Here is a 24,622-nt window from a genome sequence, read left to right on the forward strand (position 1 = left end):
AGTCTCGCTCTGTCACCCAGGCTGGAGTGCAGTGGTCGGATCTTGGCTCACTGCAAGCTCCGCCTCCCGGGTTTACGCCATTCTCCTGCCTCAGCCTCCCGAGTAGCTGGGACTACAGGCGCCCGCCACCACTCCCGGCTAGTTTTTTTTGTATTTTTTAGTAGAGACGGGGTTTCACCGTGTTAGCCAGGATGGTCTCGATCTCCTGACCTTGTGATCCGCCCGTCTCGGCCTCCCAAAGTGCTGGGATTACAGGCTTGAGCCACCACGCCCGGCCGGAGTTTCGCTTTTGTTGCCCAGACTGGAGTGCAATGGCACGATGTTGGCTCACCGCAACCTCCACCTCCCAGGTTCAAGCGATTCTCCTGCCTCAGCCTCCCGAGTAGCTGGGATTACAGGCATGCACCACCACGCCCAGCTAATTTTGTATTTTTAGTAGAGACGGGGATTCTCTGTGTTGGTCAAGCTGGTCTCAAACTCCAGACCTCAGGTGATTCGCCCGCCTCGGCCTCCCAAAGTGCTGGGATTACAGGTGTGAGCCACCACACCCGGCCCATCTCTGGAACTTCTTCATCTTCCTAAATGGAACCTCTGTTCCTGTTAAATGGTAACTCCCCATTTCCTCCTCTTCTAGGCCCTGGCAGCTACCATTCTATTTTGTTTTTTGAGATGGAGTCTCATTCTGTCACCATGGCTGGAGTGCAGTGGTGTGATCTTGGCTCACTGCAACTTCTGCCTCCCAGCTTCAAGTGATTCTCTTGCCTCAGCCCCCTGAGTAGCTGTGATTACAGGCATGTGCCATCACACCTGGCTAATTTTTATATCTTTAGTAGAGACGGGGTTTCGCCATGTTGGCCAGGCTGGTCTCAAACTCCTGACCTCAGATGATCTGCCCTCTTCGGCCTCCCAAAGTGCTGGGATGACAGGTGTGAGCCGCTGCGCCCGACCTGTGGATGCATTTTTATACCGTCATTCAATATGAAGAGATTTTCCATTTTATTATAGTTGACCCCAGGAAGAACTCACCACAAAGTCCGTAGTCTGCAGACTGGGTGCCTCAGTCCCTGGCACAGTAACCTCAGGCCCAAATCCTCCAGTGCATTTCCTGTCAGGTCCAACTCAACCAGATGTGGGTTGGTGCTGAGCACAGAAGCCAACTCTTGACAAGCCCCGGACTCCAGCTGACACTTCCTCAACCTTGGGAGGAAAGAGAGGTTGAAGGGGGTGCCATCTTTTCTGTGTCCTGATCACTCATGCCCCAGCCTGTTTATCTTATTATTTAGGAAAAGGTTCTTGCTCTGTCACCCAGGGTGAAGTTCAGCAGCGTGATATCAACTCAGTGAAGCCTCGACCTCCAGGCTCATGTGATCCTCCTGCCTCAGCCTCCTGAGTAACTGGAATACATGTGTGCACCACCATACCTGCCTAATTTTTTTTTTTTTTTTTTTTTGAGGTGGAGTCTCACTCTGTCACCCAGGCTGGAGTACAGTGGCGTGATCTTTTCTCACTGCAACCTCCACCTCCTGGGTTCAAGTGATTCTCATACCTCAGTCTCTCGAGTAGCTGGGATTACAGGCTGGACTACAGGTGCCCGCCACCACACCCAGCTAATTTTTGCATTTTTAGTAGAGATGGGGTTTCACCATGTTGGCCAGGCTGGTCTCGAACTCCTGACCTCAGGTGATCTGCCCACCTTGGCCTCCTAAAGTGCTGGGATTACAGGCGTGAACCACTGCTCCTGGCCTATACCTGGCTGATTAAAAAAAAAAAAATTGTAGGTCGGGTGCAGTGGCTCACGCCTGTAATTCCAGCACTTTGGGAAGCTAAGATTGGTGGATCATTTGAGGTCAGGAGTTCAAGACCAGCCTGGTCAACATGGGGAAACCCCATCTCTACTAAAAGTACAAAAATGTTAGCTGGGTATGGTGGTGGGTGCCTGTAATCTCAGCTACTTGGGAGGCTGAAGCAGGAGAATCACTTGAACCCCCGAGGTGGAGGTTGCAGTGAGCTGAGATCACGCCACTGCACTCCAGCCTGGGTGACATAGCAAGACCCCGTCTCCGGGGAGAAAAAGAAAAGGTGGGGGATGGCCCCAGGGACTCTTCCTCATGTGGAATCCATAGTCAGAGGAGGGCAGAAGGAGGTCCTCTAAAGAGCCTAGAGTCTAGGGCCAGGGTCTTAGGGTTAAGGGCCAGCCCTGATTTAAAGGTGGAGATTTGAGGATTACCAGCATTGTGTGGTATTTCATGCCCCAGGAGACAATGAGCTTAAGAAGTTGCTCCCGGGGATAGAGACTCACTGAATCATCTGCAGCCTGCATTGGGGATGCCGCAGGCCCTCGCAAAGCAGCATCATGCCTGGGAATCCAACACCATTGCCACTGAGATCCATCCTTGTTAAATTCTTATTGGCTATGAGAGCTGCAGAGAGGTCCTCACAGGCTGAGCTGGAGATGCGGCACCTCTTCAGCCTGGGGTGGAAAAGAGAAGAAAGGAGCTGGTCATGTCCTTTGCACCAGTTTTGTGGATTATTTTTTTTTTTTTTTTTTTTTTTCCTGAGACAGAGTCTCTCTGCCACCCAGGCTGGAGTGCAGTGGCACAATCTCGGCTCACCATAACCTCTGCCTTCTGCGTTGAAGCGATTTTCCTGCCTTGGCCTCTTGAGTAGCTGGGATTACAGTCGTGTGCCACCACGCCTGGCTAATTTTTGTATTTTTAGTAGAGATGGGGTTTCACCATGTTGGCCAGGCTGGTCTTGAACTCCCGACCTCAGGTGATCCACCCGCCTCGACCTCCCAAAGTACTGGGATTACAGGTGTGAGCCACCGTGTGCGATGGCATTTTACTCTGTTTTCTAGGCTGGAGTGCAGTGGCGCCATCATGACTCACTGGGGCCTAAACCTTCTGGGCTCAAGCAACCTCCCACGTCAGTGTCCTGAGTAGCTAGGACAACAGGTGCACACCACCACGTCCAGCTATTTTTTTTTAAGAGTTTATCGCCAGGCGTGGTGCCTCACACCTGTAATCCCAGCATTTTGGGAGGCTGAACAGGGTGGATCACCTGAGGTCAGGAGTTCAAGACCAGCCTGGCCAACATGGCAAAACCCTGTCTCTACGAAAGAAATACAAAAAATTAGTCGAGTGTGGTGGCGGGCACCTATAATTCCAGCTACTCAGGAGGCTGAGGCAGGAGAATCGCTTGAACCTGGGAGGCGGATGTTGCAGTGAGCTGAGATCGTGCCATTGCACTCCAGCCTGAGAAACAAGAGCAAGACACTGTCTCCAAAAAAAAAAAAAAAAAAGAAAAGAAAAAAATATTTATCTTTTAGCTGAGTTTATTTTTAATATATTTTTTATATATTTTTTGAGGCAGAGTCTTGCTCTTGTTGCCCAGACTGGAGTGCAGTGGTGTGATCTTAGCTCACTGCAATCTCCACCTCCTGGGTTCAAGCAATTCTCCTGCCTCTGCCTCCCAAGAAACTGGGATTACAGGTGCCCAGCACCATGCCTGACTAATTTTTGTATTTTTTAGTAGAGATGGGATGGGGTTTCTCCATGTTGGCCAGGCTGGTCTTGAACTCTTGGACTCAAGTGATCCTCCCACCTCGGCCTCCCAAAGTGCTGGCAGAGTGCTGGGAAAGTGTGAGCCGTCATACCTGGCCAATATGTTTGTTTCAAAATATCATATTGTATATGATAAATTTTACCTGTCATGGAAAGCAACAAGAATAATACGAAATGTTTTGTTACTTTGCAGTCAAATACACTCACAAAGTTTGCCCTTAAAGAAATTCAAGGTCGGCTGGGCGCGGTGGCTCAAGCCTGTAATCCCAGCACTTTGGGAGGCCGAGACGGGCGGATCACGAGGTCAGGAGATCAAGACCATCCTGGCTAACACGGTGAAACCCCCTCTCTACTAAAAAAATACAAAAAACTAGCCAGGCGAGGTGGCAGGCGCCTGTAGTCCCAGCTACTCGGGAGGCTGAGGCAGGAGAATGGCGTGAACCCGGGAGGCGGAGCTTGCAGTGAGCGGAGATCCAGCCACTGCACTCCAGCCTGGGCGACACAGTGAGACTCCGTCTCAAAAAAAAAAAAAAAAAAAAAAAAAAGAAATTCAAGGTCGTGTGCGGTGGCTCAAGCCTGTAATCCCAGCACTTTGGGAGGCCGAGGTGGGTAGACTACCTGAGGTCAGGAGTTTATGACCAGCCTGGCCAATGCAGTGAAATCCTATCTCTACTAAAAACACTAAAATTAGCTGGGTGTGGTGGTGCACCCCTGTAGTCCCAGCTACTCGGGAGACTGAGGCAGGAGAATTGCTTGAACCCAGGAAGCGGAGGTTGCAGTGAGTCGAGATCGTGTCACTGCACTCCAGCCCAGGCTACAGAGCAAGACTATCTCAAAAAATAAAAAATAAAAAAAAATTTGGCTAGGCACAGTGACTCACACCTGTAATCTCAACAGTTAAGGAGGCTGAGGAGGGAGGAACACTTGAGGCCAGGAGTTTGAGACCAGTGTGGGCAACATGGTGAAACCCCATCCCTCCAAAAAAATATAAAAATTAGCTGGGTGTGGTTGCACACGCTTGTTTTCCCAGCTACTCGTGATGCTGGGGCAAGAGGATCACTTGAGTCCAAAATTTTGGGGTTGCAGTGAGCCATGATTGTGCCACTGCACTCCAGCCTGGGTGACAGAGCATATCAGTGTCTCAAAAATTAAAAAAAAAAAAAAAAAAAAAAAAAAAAAAAAGTGGTGACCCACACAGCAGGATGACCACATGAAAACAGAAGGCAGTGATCTGCAGACCCAGGACAGAGGCCTCAGAAGAACTTAACCTGCCCACAGCTTGGTCTTGGACTTCCAGCACCCCCACAACCTGCCATTTATGGGGTGAAGCCACCCAGTCTTTGGCACCTTTTTTTTTTTCTTCCCCTGAGACGGGGTCTCACCATATCACCCAGGCTGGAATGCAGTGGCACGATCCCGGCTCACTGCAACCTCCGCCTCCCAGGTTCAAGCGATTCTCCCGCCTCAGCCTCCCAAGCAGCTGGGATGACAGCCCTCCTAATTTTTGTATTTTTCGTAGAGATGGCATTTTGCCATGTTGGCCAGGCTGGTCTCAAACTCCTGACTTCAAGTGATCTGCCCACCTTGACTTATCAATATGCTAAGATTACAGGCGTGAACCACCGCACCCAGCTTTATGGTACTTTTTTATGGCAGCCGTAGCCAATGAATACACCATCCCGTGATAGAACCTTTGTGACCAAGCCCCATGAGAGGCCATGGTGGGGACCACCTGAAACCCCCAGACCAGCCTGCACTCACCTCAGGTTCTGAAGTTTGCAGCTGGGGTGTCTGAGTCCTTGACAGAGAAGCTTCACCCCCCGGCTGCCCAGGGCATTCCGGTACAGAGACAGCTCTACCAGGTTTGGATTGGTGCATAGGGCCGCTGCCAGATGTTCACTGTAGGCGTCCAGCAGAACGGTCCTCTCTGGTCTGCTTGAAGGAAAGACAGGCCACTTTCTGGTGTTACTGGGTGCTTGACAACGATGGCCTTTGCATGTCATTTTACCATTTATGAAGCATGCTATCTTTTTTTTTTTTTTTTTGAGACAGAGTTTTGCTCTTGTTGGCCAGGCTGGAATGCAATGGTGCCATCTCAGCTCACCGCAACCTCCACCTCCTGGGTTCAAGCGATTCTCCTGCCTCAGCCTCCAGAGTAGCTGGGATTACAGGCATGAGCCACCACGCCCAGGTAATTTTGTATTTTTAGTAGAGATGGGGTTTCACCGTCTTGGCCAGGCTGATCTCGTATTCCTGACCTCAGGTGATCCGCCCGCCTCCCAAAGTGCTGGGATTAGGGGCGTGAGCCACCATGTCCAGCCAAAGCATGCTATCTTTTAACTTTTTTTTTTTTTTTTTTTTTTTTGAGGGCCTTGCCCTGTTGTCTAGGCTGGAGTGCATGGTGAGATCATGGTTCACTGCAGGCTCGACCTCCCGGGCTTAAGCAATCCTCCCACCTCAGCTTCCTGAGAAGCTGGGGCTACAGGTGTACACCATCATGCCCAGCTAATTTATTTTATATTTTTGGAGATGGGGATCTCATTATGTTGTCCAGGCTGCACCCGACTCTGTCTGAAACTCCTAATCATTAATTAGTTGGTTTACTTGTTTCTTTATTATCTGTCTCCGTTCTCATTGGGATGCGTGCTCTCTTGGGAGCATTGGCTTATTCACACAGTCTTCTGTCTACAGAACAGTGTTGGGTCCACAGATAAAAGGGACATAGAGGCTGGGTGTGGTGGCTCACACCTATAATCCCAGCATTTTGGGAGGCTGAGGCCAAGAATTCAAGACCAGCCTGGCCAACATGGTGATACCCCGTCTCTACTAAAAAATACGAAAATTAGCTGGGTGTGGTGGCACACTCCTGTGGTCCCGGCTACTCGGGAGGCTGAGACACGCAAGGGGGAGGTTGCAGTGAGCTGAGATCGTGCCACTGCAGTTCAGCCTTGGTGACAGAGCCAGACTCTCTCAAGAAAAAGGGACTTAGTAATATTTGTTGATTGAATAAATTCTCCCAGACATCAACCTCAATTTAGTCCCAGTGGGTGGTGTTTAGTCTCAGCTGTGGCACTATTGACACTTCGGGGCCAGAGGGACCGTCCTGTGTACTGCAGGATGTTTGCAGCATTCCTGGCCTTTACCCACTAGATGTCAGTAGTGTTACTTGCTTCCCAGTTGTGGGAAGTGTTACTTGCTTCCCACTTGTGACCACCAGAAAACATGTCTCCAGACATGGCCAAATGTCAGAGCAAAATCACCCCTAGCTGAGAGGCACTGGTTAAGAGCATGAACCTCAAGACCAAGGCGGGTGGATCACTTGAGGTCAGGAGTTCAAGACCAGCCTGGCTAACATGGTGAAACCCCGTCTCCACTAAAAACACAAAAATTATGCCGGCATGGTGATGAGCATCTGTAACCCCAGCTACTCAGGAGGCTGAGGCAGGAGAATTGCTTGAACCCGGAAGGCAGAGGCTGCAGTGAGCCGAGATCGCGCCACTGCACTCCAGCCTAGGACACTGGGAGAGACTTCGTTTAAAAAAAAAAAAAAGCGTGGGCCGGGTGCCGTGGCTCATGCCTGTAATCCCAGCACTTTGGGAGGCCAAGGCGGGCAGATCATGAGGTCAAGAGATCAAGACCACCCTGGCCAACATGGTGAAACCCTGTCTCTACTAAAAATACAAAAATTAGCCAGGCATGGTGGCACCTGTAGTCCCAGCTACTTGGGAGGCTGAGACGGAGAATCTCTTGAACCCGGGAGGCGGAGGTTGCAGTGAGCTGAGGTCACGCCAGTGCACTCCAGCCTGGGTAACAGAAAAAAAAAAAAAAAAAAAAGGCATGAATCTGAGCAGCCCCAGGGATACTTACAGCTGCACCAGCAGCGTGTGTGCTCCTGCAGAGCACCTCGCGCGGTCTTCCCCGTCAGCGCTGTAGGTGGCGCCATACAAGTGCAGCACCTGGGCGCTCCTGCAGTTCTTCACACAGAAGGAGCAGACCATGTGCTCCATCTTGGAGGCGATGTTGCTGACCACGATTACCTGGAAGTGGCTCAGGGCCTGCTGGATAAACTCCTCCTCCTGGATCTCGTACAAGCAGCTGAAGAACTCCAAGGAGCCCTGCTGCAGGGTGGAGCCGTCGCTCTGAGCTTTGCTTCGGATCCACTGCAACAGTTCCCTCTTGATGTGCGGTGATACCTTCCAGCATAGACTGTTCTCCAGATAGCTCCTGGTCTCCTCGTTCAGGAGTCCAAACAGGAAGCGGATGGTGAGTGCCAGGAAGCTCCTTTCAGAAAACCCATACTCGGTCAACAGCCTGATCACGTCCTGGTCTGGGCCTGCCCCACGCTCCCCGTCATCCAGGATATAGTACATAGCTGCAAAGAATTCCTGGAAACTCAAGTGGATGAAGCTGTAGTACCTCTCACAGTTAATGTCCTTCTGGAAGATGTTCATGTTGAGGAAGGCAGAGACATCTGCCCCATCTAGGCCATGCTTCCGAAGGTCCTGCTCCTCAAATAGGATTTTCTGGTTCCAGAGCCCATCTGCCGCCAAGGAGCACAACCCTCTCTGGTTGGGTGGGGGCTGGAGGCGTGCGGTCCTGAGCTTGGGTTGCATCAGACTGAGCAGGTAGAGCATGTACACCGCAGTGGTGGTCCTGGATGTCTGTTTCAACAGCCCCCCACCCTCCAGCTGCTGCTGGAGGCAGGTACACACCACCCAGCACACCAGGGGGACGAAGCACATGGTGAAGAGAGGCTCGTTGTCCCTCACATAATTGAAGACTTGGCCCGCCTGCTCTGTGTCGTGGAAATACTTGTAGAAGTACTCCTTCCTTTCTGCCTCAGAGAAGCCCAGGATCTCCACGTGCCTGGGGTGCTCCAGCAGACGGTGGAGCTTCTCCAAAGCCGTGGGCCGCGTGGTGACCAGCAAAGATAGCTCAGGGAGCAGCTTCTTCCGAATTAAGCTGTTAAGAAGCAGCTCCGTGGGCCGTTTCTCCGCCCAGCAGAGGCACCAGGGTCCCTGAGGATCGTGGAAAGAAGGCTTGAGCTCATCGAAGCCGTCAATGATGAAAAGGAGGCGCTCAGGAACTCGGACGAGCTCCTGGAGAGGCGCGCTAGGCTCGGGCCAGCAGCTGGAGATGAGGTCTTGCATGCTGCATTCCGTGTCACTCTGGTTCATCTCCCTGCAGTTGATGTAGAAGAGATAATCAAATCTGCCTTGGAAGAGCTTCCCGTCCGCCCAGTCCAGCATCACCTTGTGTGCCAGCATGGACTTGCCTATCCCTGCCACGCCTTGCATGACCACAGCGCATGGTGGCTTGGGGCGCTCCTCGTCTGGTTCAAAGAGGGTCTCTATTTTGATGGGGCTGGCCTGGTGTCCCACAGTCCTCGTGTGTCCCCGGCCTATGTCCAGAAGCTGCTGCTGGGCCTGCATGGGGTTTGAGTGCTCCTTCACCAGCAGGAGCCGGGTGTACCGGTGGCTGAGGTTGACACATTCCCCTAGGCGTGCATTGCGGTCTTCCATGAGCCGGAATTTCCTGCGGACATAGTCTCTGTAGGCTTCCTGGGGATCTAGGGGAGAGGAATGAAAGTTTTGTGGAGGACTCATCAGCAACCTCTGATGAGTTCATGAGGTAAAGCGCTCCTCATCTGGCTCAAAGGTGTGTGCCTGTAGTCCCAGCTACTTGGGAGGCTGAGACGGGAGAATTGCTTGAACCCAGGAGGTGGAGGTTGCAGTGAGCCGAGATCGCACCACTGCATTCCAGCCTGGGCAATGGAGCGAGACTTTCACCTTCAACTTGACCTGCAACCTCCACCTTCCAGGTTCAAGTGATTCTCCTGCCTCACCCTCTGAATAGCTGGGACTACAGATGTGCTCCACCACACCTGGCTAATTTTGTATTTTTAGTAGAGACAGGGTTTTGTCACGTTTTCCAGGCTGGTCTTGAACTCCTGACCTCAGGTGATCCGCCTGCCTTGGCCTCCCAAAGTGCTTGGGTTACAGGCGTGAGCCACCATACCTGGCCTTTTAGGCCTCCCTTGTTGCCCTTGCTTGTATGACATGGTTTGGTAGCCATCTTTCAGCCATGAGGTGACAAGTGTCAGGACAAAATGTGGACATGGAAAGGTTGATGAGTTGAAACATAGGAGGAAACTGTCCCTTTGATGGTGTCATTAATCCACCCCACGAGTTCCTCAATCATGCATTTGTGCCTGGCCTACACTCCGTGGGGTCTTCTCCTCTGTGTAGACAAATACATGTAGGTACATGGCTTGAGGCTCACCTTTTCTTGGAGTGATAGGAGAGACTTCAGGAAGGCATGTTGACTGGTTCCCAAGTGAGGACGGGCCACCAGGTGGGGTATCTGGAAAAGAAATTGTGCAAGATGAACTAGTACGCATCTGGCTAGCAGCACTGCGTCATATTAGCTGCGATTACGTCAAAATGCCTGCATAACTCCCTGCTCATCCACACCCCAGAATGTTCTGTAGTCACTGCAAAGGCTGTGTGTGGGAAACAGCTCATCCCTTGTTCCTTGTAGCCCACCCTCCTTCCTGGGTCCCCCTCATGGTCATTGGCACCTCCATCCATCCAATCAGTCTTTTTTTTTTTTTTTTTTTTTGAGACAGAGTCTTGCTCTGTTGCCCAGGCTGGAGTGCAGTGGTACGATCTCGGCTCACCACAACCTCCACCTCCCGGATTCAAGCAGTTCTCCTGCCTCAGCCTCCCGAGTAACTGGCGTTACAGTTGTGCGCCACAATGCCTGGCTAATTTTTGTATTTTTTATTTTATTTTATTTTATTTTTTGAGATGGAGTCTTGCTCTGTCGCCCAGGCTGGAGTGCAGTGGCGCCATCTCGGCTCACGGCCTCCCGGGTTCACGCCATTCTCCTGCCTCAGGCTCCTGAGTAGCTGGGACTACAGGCGTCCACCACCACGCCTGGCTAATTTTTTGTATTTTTAGTAGAGATAGAGTTTCACCGTGTTAGCCAGGATGGTCTCGATCTGCTGACCTCATGATCCGCCCACTTCGGCCTCCCAAAGTGCTAGGATTACAGGTGTGAGCCACTGCGCCCGGCCTGATTTTTGTATTTTTAGTAGAGATGGGGTTTCACTATGTTGGCCAGGCTGGTCTTGAACTCCTGACCTCATGATCCACCTGCCTTGGCTTCCCAAAGTGCTGGGATTACAGGCGTGAGCCACTGCACCCGGGCCCAATCAATCTTTTTGATTGGGAAGTTCTGAGTCAGTCTGGACTCCTCCCTTGTCAGCTCTAGGCCACATCTCATCCATTATCTTTTTTTTTTTTCAGGACAGAGTCTAGCTCTGTTACCCAGGCTGGAGTGTAGTGGCGTGATCTTGGCTCACCGCAACTTCTGCCTCCTGGGTTCAAGTGGTTCTCCTGCCTCAGCCTCCTGAGCAGCTGGGACTACAGGCATGCATCACCATGCCTGGATAATTTATTTTGTATTTTTTTGTATTTTTAGTAGAGACGGGGTTTTACCATGTGGGTCAGGCTGGTCTCGAGCTCCTGACCCCGTGATCCGCCCACCTCGGCCTCCCAAAGTGCTGGGATTATGTGTGAGCCACTGCGCCCGGCGACTCTGTCTTTTTTTTTTTTTTTTTTTTTGAGACGGAGTCTTGCTCTGTTGCCCAGGCTGGAGTGCAGTGGCTGGATCTCAGCTCACTGCAAGCTCTGCCTCCCGGGTTTACGCCATTCTCCTGCCTCGGCCTCCCGAGTAGCTGGGACTACAGGCGCCCACCACCTCGCCCGGCTAGTTTTTTTTTTTTTTTGTATTTTTTAGTAGAGACGGGGTTTCACCGTGTTCGCCAGGATGGTCTCGATCTCCTGACCTCGTGATCCGCCTGCCTCGGCCTCCCAAAGTGCTGGGATTACAGGCTTGAGCCACTGCGCCCGGCCCTGACTCTGTCTCTTAAAAATATTTTAATTTTTTTTTTTTTTTTTGGTAGAGATTAAGTCTCAGTATGTTACCCAGGCTGGTCTGGAACTCCTGGCCTCAAGCAGTCCTTCAACCTTGGCCTCTCAAAGTGTTGGAAATACTGGTGTGGGCCATCGTGCCCAGCCCCAAAAAGGTCTTTGTGGATACGTCATAAGATTCTACACGTCGAGTCCTTCCTTGGCATCTTTGGTCCTCAGAAGGCCCTCAAAGTCCTAAGGGTGAGTTCCTACGCTCTCACCTGGTATATTCCCTACTCCATGAGAAAGACTTCCCCCCAGCGAGTTCTCCCATCAGCTGAGCCAGCGGCACCCCATCTGGTCCTCACTCTGACAAGTTTTCACCTCCCTGCTGGTTGCTAGTCCATGAAATGATTCATGAAAGCAAAGAACATCCTCTTGAAGGAGCCAGGAGGCACCCCACCCTCCTGTTACTACACAGCCCGCCCCCCACAGTCCCTGTAGCTTCATAATGTTCCCAAGTACAATACCCTGTGTGACCCTCCTGGCACACAGGGACACCTTCCCTGTGAGTCTGTGTGACTAATAAACTGTTGTCTGTCTTTTTTTTTTTTTTTTTTTTTTTTTTTTTTGAGGCAGAGTCTTGCTCTGTCACCCAGGCCGGAATGCAGCAGCGTGACCTCAACTCACTGCAAGCTCCGCCTCCCGGGTTCAAGCAATTCTCCTGCTTCAGCCTCCTGAGTAGCTGGGATTACAGGCGCCCGCCACTGCACCCAGCTAATTTTTGTATTTTTTAGTAGAGACGGAGTTTCACCATGTTGGCCAGGCTGGTCTTGAACTCCTGACCTCATGATCCACCTGCCTTGGTTTCCCAAAGTGCTGGGATTACAAGCGTGAGCCACCGTGCCTGGCCTAAACTGTTGTCTTTCATCTGTTCAGTGCTGGCTCTGGTATATTCAGTCATCTCGCACTATTTATTTTATTTTATTTTATTATTTTATTTTATTTTATTTATTTTATTATTTTATTTATTTTATGTTATTTATTTTTGAGACAGAGTCTCGCTCTGTTGCCCAGGCTGGAGTGCAATGGTGTGATCTCAGCTCACTACAATCTTCACCTCCCAGGTTCAAGTGATTCTCCTGCCTCAGTCTCCCGAGTAACTGGGATTACAGGCGTGGGCCACCATGCCCGGCTAATTTTTGTATTTTTGGTAGAGATGGGGTTTTACCATGTTGGCCAGGCTGGTCTCAAACTCCTGACCTCAGGTGATCCGCCCACCTTGGCCTCCCAAAGTGCTGGGATTACAGGCATGAGCCAACGCACCTGGCCACTCAAAAATGTTTAATTAAAGAAGGTTATCATTGAGAGGAAAGGGGAAAATAGGGAATTGTTTAATGGGTATCCAGTTTGTTTTGCAAGATGCAGAGTTCTGAAGATTGAAGGCACATCAGTGTAAATGTACTATCCTCAGCAGCACACTTAAAAATGGTTAAGAGGAGGCCGGGCGCAGTGGCTCACGCCTGTATTCCCAGCACTTTAGGAGGCCAAGGCAGGTGGATCACCTGATGTCAGGAGTTCAAGACCAGCCTTACCAATGTGGTGAAACCTTGTCTCTATTAAAAATACAAAAATGAAGGCTGGGTGCGGTGGCTCACACCTGTAATCCCAGCACTGTGGGAGGCCGATGTGGGCGGATCACGAGGTCAGGAGATCTAGATCATCCTGGCTAATACGGTGAAATCCCGTGTCTACTAAAAGTACAAACAATTAGCTGGGCATGGTGGTGGCGGGCGCCTGTAGTCGCAGCTACTCAGGAGGCTCAGGCAGGAGAATGGCGTGAACCTGGGAGGCTGAGCTTGCAGTGAGCCCAGAACGTGTCACTGCACTCAGCCTGCGTGACAGAGCAAGACTCCGTCTCAAAAAAACAAAACAAAACAAAACAAAACAAAAAATACAAAAATGAGCCAGGCGTGGTGGTGCATGCCTGTAATCCCAGCTACTTGGGAGGCTGAGGCAGGAGAATCACTTGAACCAGGGAGTCAGAGGTTGTAGTGAGCTGAGATCGCACCATTGCACTCCAGCCTAGTGACAGAGCAGGACTCCATCTCAAGGAAAAAAAAAAAAATGGTTAAGAGGAGGCCGGGTGTGGTGGCTCACGCCTGTAATCCCTGCACTTTGGGAGGCCAAGGCAGATGGATTACCTGAAGTCAGGAGTTCAAGACCAGTCTGACCAACATGGAGAAACCCCATCTCTACTAAAAATACAAAAATTAGCTGGGCATGGTGGCAGATGCCTATAATCCCAGCTACTTGGGAGGCTGAGACAGGATAATTGCTTGAACCCAGGAGGCAGAGGTTGCAGTGAGCTGAGATCATGCCACTGCACTCCAGCCTAGGCAACAAGAATTAAATTCCGTCTCAAAAAAAAAAAAAAAAAAAAAAAAAAAAAGGTTAAGAGAGCAAATTTCATGTTTTGTGTATTTTAGCACTATTTATTTATTCATTTATGAGACAGAGTCTCACTGTGTCGCCCAGGCTGGTGTGATCTTGGCTCACTGCAACCTCTGCCTCCCGGGTTCAAGTGATTCTCCTGCCTCAGCCTCTGGAGTAGCTGGGATTACAGGCATGTACCACCACGACCAGCTAATTTTTGTATTTTTAGTAGAGATAAGACAAGGTTTCACCATGTTGGCCAGGCTGTTGTCGAATTCCTGGCCTCAAGTGATTCGCCTGCCTCAGCTCCAACGTGCTGGGATTACAGGCGTGAGCCACTGCAGCTGGTTGACAATACATATATATATATATATATATATATATTTTTTTTTTTTTTTTTTTTTTTTTTTTGAGAGAGAGAGGGTCTTGCTGTGTTCCTCAGGCTAGAGTCGAGTGGCATGATCTTGGCTCATTGCAGCCTTCACCTCCTGGGCTTAAGTGATCCTCCCATCTCAGCCTCCCAGGTAGCTGGGTCTGCAGGCATGTGCCACTGTGCCTGCCCAGTTTTGTAGAGACGGGGTTTTTGCCATGTTGCCCAGACCGGTCTCAAACTTCTAGGCTCAAGTCATCTGCCTGCCTTAGCCTCCCAAAGTGCTGGGATTATAGGTGTGGCCATAGTTTTTTTTTTTTTTTTTTTTTTTTAAAGGCAATCCAGGCTGGTATGGTGGCTCACGCCTGTAATCCTAGCATTTTGGGAGGCTGAGGTGGGTGGATCGTGAGGTCAGGAGATCGAGACCATCCTGGCTAACACGGTGAAACCCCATCTCTACTATAAATACAAAACTAGCCGGGTGTGATGGCGGGCGCCTGTAGTCCCAGCTACTCGGGAGGCTGAGGCAGGTGAATCACTTGAACCCAGGAGGTGGAGCTTGCAGTGAGCCAAGATCGTGCCACTGCACTCCAGCCTGGGTGACAGAGTGAGACTCCATTTCAAAAAAATAAATAAATAAAAATAAAAAAGGTAATTCTTGAAAATCGTAGCTGAGAAAGGCCTCAGAGATGTTCTCCTTCAGTGTTTCCTAGGCATGCCGCGAGAACCACCCACACCAAAATGCAGATTCCTGGTGCCTGAGACCTGCTGAATCAGAATCTCTAGGGTTGGGGCGTCTTGGATTCGCCATTGGCCACAAGGGTCTTGAGAGACTCTTATGCACATTCACATGCGAACTGCCAATCTTGTCGGATGCCCTTGTTTTACAGATGGAGACAGAAGCCCAGAGGGGCACATCGATTCTCCAGCATCACACAGACAGAAAGAGCAAAGCTAGACATCTGTCTCCTTGGGAACGCTGAGCTGCCTCTTAGTAGACTAAACGGATGCAGTCCGGAGAAGAACGCTCGGCAAATGGTTACGCATTGTCAATGCTGGGAGAGATTCAGGCGGAAGAGGGAGAAAAGTGGGACTTTACTTTTGATTCTATATTTGTACATTATTTCCATTTCTTAAAATAACTATGTAACACTTACATTTAGATATAATTATACAAAATGACAAGTAAGTACATTGATACTTTTTTCTTTTCTTTTTTTTTTTTTTGAGATAGAGTCTCGCTCTTGTCGTCCAGGCTGGAGTGCAGTGGTGCGATCTTGGCCCACTGCAACCTCCGCCTCCTGGGTTCAAGTGATTCTCCTGCCTCAGCCTCCCGAGTAGCTGGGATTACAGGCGTGCGCCACCACACCTGGCTAATATATATATAATATACATATATATATTATATATGTGTGTATGTGTATGTATATTAAGACGGAGTTTTGCTCTTGTTGTCCAGGCTGGAGTGCAGTGGCGGGATCTTGGCTCACCACAACCTCCGTCTCTTGGGTGATGGAGAAAAGAGAAAGAGAAAAAGAAAGACAGAGAAAAGAGAAGAGAGAGGAGAGAGAGAGAAAAGAAGAATAAAGAAAAGAAAGGAAGAGGGAAGGGAACGGAAGGGAGAAAAAGGAAGGAAGGAAAGGAAGGAAGGAAGGAGGGAGGGAGGGAGGGAGGGAGGGAAGGAAGGAAGGAAGGAAGGAAGGAAGGAAGGAAGGAAGGAAGGAAGGAAGGAAGGAAGGAAAGAAGGAAAGGAAGGCAGGCAGGCTACAAACAAGTGCATTTGGTTTTTTCAGAGTCATTAAAGACTTTGTTTTTCACAGAGATGTTTCCCAGCACACTGCTACCGTCACACCTCATTAATGATGAGTCACGGAGCTTTGCAGAAGTGACTGTGTATAACCCGTTATTGGCAGGACTTGCTTACTCATTCAGCAAATGTTCACCAAAGTTTACTCGGTTCCTAGCCCTAGCCAGACACTTTAGTCTCAGAGAATCACACATGGGAGTCCAGACTCTTTCTGCCTTTCAGGCATCCAGTTCCCAGTAGAGAAAACAGGTGAGAAATGACATTAAAAACTACAGCTCAAGCAGGGTGCAGTGGCTCACGCCTGTAATTCCAGCACTTTGGGAGGCGAGGTGGGCGGATCACCTGAGGTCAGGAGTTCAAGACCAACTGGACTAACATGGTGAAACCCCGTCTTTACTAAAAATACAAAAATTAGTCGGGAGTGGTGGCATGTGCCTGTAATCCTAGCTACTCAGGAGGCTGAGGCAGGAGAATCGCTGGAACTCGGGATACAGAGCTTGCAGTGAGTCAAGATTGCGCCACTGCACTCCAGCCTGGGCGACAGAGTGAGACTCTGTCTCAAAAACAAAACAAAGCAAAAAAACCACAGCTCCAACAGGGCTCTGTGGTGCGCACCTGTAGTTTCAGCTATTCAAGAGCCTGAGGCAGGGGGATCACTTCAGCCCAGGAGTTTGAGTCTAGCCTGGGCAACATGGTGAGACCCCATCTCTAAAAAATAAAAATATTTTTAAAAAACCAATTCCACAGCTCAAGTCCCATCTCTGCCACTTCGGCAATGGGCAATGGGCCACATGTGCCGAGCCTTTACTACCTGCTCCGAATTGTGTCAAGCACTTTGCACGTATTATCTCTTGAGCTTGTGTCTGAATATAAATCATATATATATGTATTTTTTTTTTGAGACAGTGTCTCACTCTGTCACCCAGGCTGGAGTGCAGTGGCTTGATCTTTGCTCACTGCAACCTTCACCTCCTGGGTTCAAGTGATTCTCCTGTCTCAGCCTCTAGATTAGCTGGGATTACTGGCGCCCGCCACCACCCCGTATAATTTTTTTGTATTTTTAGTAGAGACGGGGTTTCACCATGTTGGCCAGGCTGGTCTCGAACTCCTGAGCTCAGGTGATCCGCCCACCTCAGTCTCCCAAAGTGCTGGGATTACAGGCTTGAGCCACCGCGCCCGGCCCATTGTGATTATTTTATGAGATAGAAGATATAATAAAAGAAATCCAAGAGTGCTAAGGAGGCACAGAAGTGGGGTTTCTCAGGCAGTCAGAGTGGTGGGAGTGAGGAATCAGAAGGTGGGGGAAGAGGAGTAAATTCTTTAGAGAAGGTAATGGCCTCAAGTTTTCAGTAAGTAATACTTTTCCAGGCAAAGAAGATGGAGAAAATTCCAGACAGAACACAGCATGAACAAAGACCAAAGGGATGAAATTAGAATTCTGTACACAGTCATAAAAAAGAACAAAATCATGTCCTTTGCAGTAACATGGACGCAGCTGGAGTCCATTATCCTAAGCAAACTAATGCAGGAATAGAAAACCAAAGACTGCATGTTCTCACTTCTAAGTGGAAGATAAACACTGGGTTCTCGTGGACAAAGATGGGAAGACACTGGGGACTCGTGGCAGGGGGGAAAACTCACGATTGGGTACTATGTTCAAGTACCTGGGTGATAGGATCAATCTTACCCTGAATCTCAGCATCGCTCAATACACCCATGTAACAAACCTGCACATGTACCCCTTGAATCTAAAATAAAAATTGAAAAATTTTTTTTTTTTTGAGATGGAGTATTGCTCTGTCGCCCAGGCTGGAGTGCAGTGACGTGATCTCAGCTCACTGCAAGCTCTGTCCCCCGGGTTCACACCATTCTCCTGCCTCAGCCTCCCGAATAGCTGGAACTACAGGCGCCCGCCACCATGCCCGGCTAAGTTTTTTTTTGTAGTTTTTAGTAGAGATGGGGTTTCACCGTGTTAGCCAGGATGGTCTCGATCTCCTGACCTTGTGATCCACTCGCCTCGGCCTCCCAAAGTGCTGGGATTACAGGCGTGAGCCACTGTGCCCGGCAAAAGTTGAAATTTTTGTGTAGATATAGATGTGTGCGTGTGTAAGTTACAATTCCCGATCTCCCAGGCTCAGGGATTAGTATGAAAGAAAAGGGAATTGGTGGCCAAGCAGTGATCATTCATGCCTGTAATCCCAGTGCTTTGGGAGGCTAAGGTGGGAGCTTGCTTGAGCCCAGGAGTTCAAGACCAGCCTGGGCAACATAAGGATACCTCATCTTGGCTGGGCACAGTGGCTCACGCCTGTAATCCCAGCACTTTGGGAGGCTGAGGCAGGTGGATCACGAGGTCAGGAGTTCAAGAGCAGCCTGGCCAAGATAATGAAACCCCGTCTCTACAAAAAATATAAATACAAAAAATTAGCCAGGCATGGTGGCAGGTGCCTGTAATCCCAGCTACTCAGAAGGCTGAGGCAGAAAATTGCTTGAACCCAGGAGGCGGAGGTTGCAGTGAGCGGAGATCGTGCCACTGCACTCCAGCCTGGGCAACAGAGCAAGACTCCGTCTCAAAAAGATACCTCATCTCTTTTTAAATTTTTTTTTGAGATGGAGTTTCACTCTGTTGGCCAGCCTGGAGTACAGTGGTGCGATTTCAGCTCACTGCAATCTCCACCTCTCAGGTTCAAGCGATTCTCCTGCCTCAGCCTCCCAAGTAGGTGGGACTATAGGCGTGTGCCACCACACCTGGCTAATTTTTGTATTTTTAGTAGAGACAGAGTTTCACTATGCTGGCCAGACTGATCTCGAATTCCTGACCTCAGATGACCCACCTGCCTTGGCCTCCCAAAGTGCTGGGATTATAGGTGTGAGCCACTGCACCTGGCCACCTCATCTCTTAAAAAAAAATTTATATATATATATACACACACACACATATATATATTCCAGATCTCCCAGGCTCAGGGATTTTATATATATATATATATATATTTTTTTTTTTTAAATATTTGAGGCAAGGTCTTACTCTGTCAGCCAGGCTGGGGTGCAGTGGCAGGATCATAGCTCACTGCAGCCTCGACCTTCTGGTCTCAAGTGATCCTCCCACCTCAGCCTCCTGAGAAGCTGGGATCACAGACATGCACCACCACACCTGGCTAATTTTTTTGATTTTTGGTAGAGACACAGCCTCACTATGTTGTCTAGGCTGGTCTTGAACTCCTCACCTCAAGTGATCTGCCCTCTTCAGCCTCCCAAAGCGCTGAGATTACAGGCAAGAGTCACCACACGCCGCTGGGGTTCTAGCCTTGCCTGTCCCGCCACCTCCTTACCCCTCACCAGGTCCTCTCTCTGTCCTCTCTCCCACAGGTCCTTCCTGTTCATCCGTTCAAAGGTGCTGAGAGCCAACCTCCAAGCCTCCTCTGTCCCGAAGTGGGTGATGAGCAGCTGGGCCATTTCCAGGGGACCGGCCATCTCCATGCGTCCCCAGGGGATCTTGTCTTCTCCCAGCTCTGTCGCAGTCCCCAGGTATAACTTGAACTTCTTCAGCTCCACAGCCTCGAGTTCTTCCAAGTAGGCGGACAGGCGACAGAGGCCGTCCCTGCCTGCGGTTCGTAGCATGGGGGTGCCGTGAGCCCGGAAGGAGAGGACCTGGAGGCTGAGATGTTCCTATGCACGGGACACGGGGCGACCGCAGCACACCTTCCATTGCATCGTTCACAGGTGGTGGGCGGAGAGGCTGAGCCAGCGGTTCGAGGACTGAGAGAGGGAGGAAAAACCTTTTGCTGAAATAATGGCTTTCTCACTCTTCAGCTCCCTCCTGCCCCGCCCCACTCACCAATGGGTGTTCTGGGTGGAGAACAGGAAGTCAGGGGGAGATTAAGAAATCCTAGGAGCCACTTGGCTGATGAAAATGAGCTTCACTTCTGCTGTCTCTTCCCGGCTCTCTTGACACAACTGTCGCTGTCTTTCCGCCTTCCTCTTGTTTTCCTTGTTTCACTAGTGTGTGTGGCAGAGGGTATCATCAAAACTGTGACTGCGGCTGGGGGCGGTGGCTCAAGCCTGTAATCCCAGCACTTTGGGAGGCCGAGACGGGCGGATCACGAGGTCAGGAGATCGAGACCATCCTGGCTAACCTGGTGAAACCCCGTCTCTACTAAAAAAAATACAAACAAACAAACAAACAAACAAAAAACTGTGACTGCGCCTCTTCCAGGGAGAATTTGTTGTTTTTTGAGACAGAGTCTCGCTCTGTGGCCCAGAGCGATGCAATCTTGGCTCACTGTAACCTCTACCTCCCAGGTTCAAGCGATTCTCCCACGTCAGACTCCCGAGTAGCGGATTTCAGGCACCCGACACCACACCCGGCTAATTTTTGTGGTTTTAGTAGAGACAGGGTTTCACTATGTTGGCCAGGCTGGTCTGGAGCTCCTGACCTCAGGTGATCCACCTGCCTCGGCCTCCCAAAGTGCTGGGATTACAGGTGTGAGCCACCATGCCTAGCTTTTTTTTTTTTTCCCCTTTGAGACAAGAGTCTCACTCTGTCACCCAGGCGGGAGTTCACTGGCGTGATCTCAGCTCACTGCAACCTCCCGGGTTCCAGCGATTCTCCCACCTCAGCCTCACAAGTAGCTGGGACCACAGACGTGCGCCACCATGTCCAGCTAAGTTTTTATAGTTTTGGTACAGATGAGGTCTCATTATGTTGTCCAGGCTGGTCTCGAACTCCTGAGCTCAATCTGCCCACCTCAGCCTTCCAAAGTGCTGGGATTACAGGTGTGAGCCACCGAGCCCAGCCTCAGGGAGAAGTATTAAGGACCTCACATAGGGCCGCTATTTTTTCTTTTCTCTCAGTCACAACAGTGGCATAAGAGGGACTCTGTGGTAGGCAGGATAATAGTCCCCAGAGATATTCATGTCCTAATGCCCAGAACCTGTGACATTTCACCCTACATAGCAAAAGGGACTTAGCAGATGTAACCAAATGAGGGCACTTCAGATGGGGATGTTATCCTGGGTTATCTGGGCAGGACCCGTGGAATCACAAGAGTCTTTCTTTTTTTTTTTTTGAGACGGAGTCTCGCTCTGTCACCCAGGCTGGAGTGCAGTGGCGAGATCTCGGCTCACTGCAAGCTCCACCTCCCGGATTCACGCCATTCTCCTGCCTCAGCCTCCCGTGTAGCTGGGACTACAGGTGCCCGCCACCATGCCTGGCTAATTTTTTTTTTTTAAATTTTTAGTAGAGACGGGGTTTCACCATGTTAGCCAGGATGGTCTTGATCTCCTGATCTTGTGATCCACCTGCCTCAGCATCCCAAAGTGCTGGGATTACAGGCGTGAGCCACCGAGCCTGGCCACAAGAGTCTTTATAAGAGGAAGACAGGAGGGTTAGTGTAAGAGGAAGATGTGACTGAGTGCAATGGCTCACGCCTGTAATCCTAGCACTTGGGGAGGCCAAGGCAGGTAGATCACCTGAGGCCAGGAGTTTCAGACCAGCCTGGCCAACATAGCGAGGCCCCATCTCTACAAAATATATGTTAGCAGAATTTATGAATTCTGATGGAGGAGCAAGTTTATGATTCCCTCTGTCTCCTGCATCATGCCAACTCTGTTTCATGCTTCTGATCAATTCAGACCTCTCAGACACACACACACACACACAAGTCTTCATAGCCAGGCGCAGTGGCTCACGCCTATAATCCCAGCACTTTGGGAGACTGAGGTGGGCAGATCACCTGAGGTCAGGAGTTCGAGACCAGCCTAGCCAACATGATGAAACACCATGTCTAAATTTTGTAAAAATACAAAAATTAGCCAGGCTTGGTGGCAGTCATCTGTAATCCCAGCTACTTGGGAGGCTGAGGCAGGAGAATTGCTTGAACCGGGAAGCAGAGGTTGCAGTGAGCTGAGATTGCGCCACTGCACTCCAGCCTGGGCAACAGGGCGAGACTCCATCTCAAAAAAAAAGAAAAAAAAAATTAGCTGGGTTTGGTGGCGGGTGCCCGTAGTCTCAGCTACTCAGGAGGCTGGGGCAGGAGAATCACTTGAACTCAGGAAGCAGAGGTTGCAGTGAGCCAAGATTGCACCACTGCACTCCAGCCTGGGCAACAGAGTAAGACTCCGTCTCAAAACAAAACAAAACAAAACAAAACAACAACAACAGAAACCTTCACAGCTTTTTATGAGACATTCTCCCATGTCAAGTCCTTTCCAGGACTAATGTTCTGTTGCATGGCATGGAGCGGTTTTGAGCAGGGGAGGGATGGAGTCAGATCTGGGTTAAGGAAGATTCCTCACAGCCCCTGTGGAAGGCGGACCACACGGAGGAGGCCTGGACTGGGAGAGCGAGAAACTGAAGCCATCATGTTTCCGGAGATGGAGACAACGCCTGACTGAGGGCGGGTGGTGGGTGCATCCTGGGAGTAAGGGGATGGCAGTGATCATTGGAGGGGAGGAGAAAGGTGTGGCTCACCTGAATTCCCTACAGATCTGATTTGAGCGTCCTCAAGTGGCTCACGACCCAGGCTCCTTCCACGCCACTGCCGCAGGGGGCGGAAAAACTAATTTCTAGGAATTCGGAAGCGAGGGTTGGGAGAAGCTGAATCCACATCTGTCTACTTCATGCTTCCACTTTCAAGATAGTCCTTTCTCATGGGGAAAGAGGAGAATTGGCAACTTCTATAGCTGCTTCTGGGCTCAGTGCCATTTCTGGAAACACAAGAATGAATCTAAAGACAAGGAATGCAATTTTCCTTTTTTTTTTTTTTTTTTTTTTTAGTAGATGGGATTTCACCATGTCGCCCAGCATGGCCTTGAACTCCTGAGCTCAAGCAATCCTCCCGCCTTGGCCTCCCAAAGCGCTGGGATTACAGGCATGAGACACCACACCCAGCCCAATTTTCCTTTTTTTTTTTTTAAATTTTTTGCTAGGCGCGGTGGCTCATGCCTGAAATCCCAGCATTTTGGGAGGCTGAGGCGGGTGGATCATTTGAGGTCAGGAGTTTGAGACCAGCCCGGCCAACATGGCGAAACCCCGTCTCTACTAAAAACACAAAAATTAGCCGGGTGTCGCGCACCTGTAATTCCAGCTACTCAGGAGGCCGAGGCGTGAGAATCGCTTGAACCTGGGAGGTGGAGGTTGCAGTGAGCCGAGATCCTGCCACTGCACTCCAGCCTGGGTGACTGAGTGAGACTCTGTCTCAACAACAACAAAAACTTAAAAATAAAATAAATAAAAATACAAAAGTCAGCCAGGCATGGTGGCGAGTGCCTGTAATCCCAGCTACTCAGGAGGCTGTGGCAGGAGAATCTCCTGAACCTGGGAGGCGGTTGCAATGAGCCGAGATCGCACCACTGCACTCCAGCCTGGGCCACAGAGTGAGACTCCGTCTCAAAAAAAAAAAAAAAAATTACATATAGATGAAATATTTTATATAAGTTATAATAAGATGTATAAATATATAAATATAATATGTATATGAGATTGGCCCTCCCTAGACTTCCTGAATCAGAATCTTGGTAGGGCAGGGGCCATCAAACATATGTTTCTTTTTTCTTTTTTTCTTTTATTAGTGTTTTGAATAGAGATGACATCTCCTTATGTTGCCCAAGCTGGTCTGGACCCCCTGAGCTCAAGCGATCCTCCCACCTCAGCCTCCCAAAGTGCTGGGATTACAAGTGTGAACCACCGCGCCTGGCTAAATGCATGTTTTTATAATATAAAGCTCCCCAAGCGATTCTGCTGAGAAACATTTCTCTGTATCAGTACTATAAAGGCACAGAGAAATGCTTGTTTTTCTGTCAGCAGAATTTCCCTTTTGCCGTTCCGGAAGAGACCTGTTTCCTTTGAGGGAATACTTTGAAAAGTCACTTGAGTATGAAACCTGTTAACTGGAGAAATTTTGCAGTATGGTGTTTGCTTGTTTGCAGGTATAACTAAATCATTCAGGATAAAAAGGTGTTTTAGAAGCCACGTGGGGAAAGGCAGAAGGAAAGGAAATAGGAGGTGTCAGGTGCCTGGGAAGAACATTTGGTGGGTTTATGGAGATGACTAATAGGAATTTAAATTGCTTTACTAGATGGTGTATGATGAAAACTGTCTTCTATCCCAACCAAACCCATCATCAGTGAAATCTATGCTACTCGCTAACGTGTTGCAAACATGGATTTGCTGGTTTGTTTTTGTTTTTGTTTTGAGATGGGGTTTCACTCTTGTTGCCCAGGCTGGAGTGCAAGGGTACCATCTTGGCTCACTGCAACCTCCGCCTCTCGGGTTCAAGCAATTCTCGTGCCTCAGCCTCCGAGTAGCTGGGATTACAGGCGCCTGCCAGCACGCCCAGCTAATTTTTATATTTTTAGTAGAGATGGGGTTTCACCATGTTGGTCAGGCTGGTCTCAAACTCCTGACCTCAGGTGATCCACCCACCTCAGCCTGCCAAAGTGCTGGGATTACAGGCGTGAGCTACCGCGCCTGGCTTGGATTTGCTTTTACAGGCAATGTGACAAAATACTGTCTCTAACTGGCATTGACTGT

At 49.8% G+C, this 24,622-nt stretch overlaps 1 protein-coding gene across 5 annotated transcripts in view; it reads right to left on the reverse strand.

Moving 5' to 3' along the window:
- Window positions 1-19,940, reverse strand: part of NLRP12 (NLR family pyrin domain containing 12) — a 32,418-nt gene extending 12,478 nt beyond the window's left edge. Inside the window, exons 1-6 of one of the 5 annotated variants that reach the window (XM_050771889.1) lie at window positions 19,422-19,940; window positions 9,846-9,926; window positions 7,431-9,132; window positions 5,325-5,498; window positions 2,300-2,470; window positions 1,027-1,197 (exon numbers count right to left, since the gene is read on the reverse strand). In XM_050771889.1, the coding sequence (XP_050627846.1) occupies window positions 1,027-1,197; window positions 2,300-2,470; window positions 5,325-5,498; window positions 7,431-9,132; window positions 9,846-9,926; window positions 19,422-19,710 (2,588 nt within the window). In that variant the 5' untranslated portion in view covers window positions 19,711-19,940. The other 4 variants (XM_050771890.1, XM_050771894.1, XM_050771893.1 and 1 more) reach the window with 4 other exon arrangements.
- Between the last annotated feature and the right edge of the window lie 4,682 nt (window positions 19,941-24,622).

This window comes from Macaca thibetana, chromosome 19 (assembly GCF_024542745.1).
Source record: "Macaca thibetana thibetana isolate TM-01 chromosome 19, ASM2454274v1, whole genome shotgun sequence".
NCBI lineage: Eukaryota > Metazoa > Chordata > Mammalia > Primates > Cercopithecidae > Macaca > Macaca thibetana.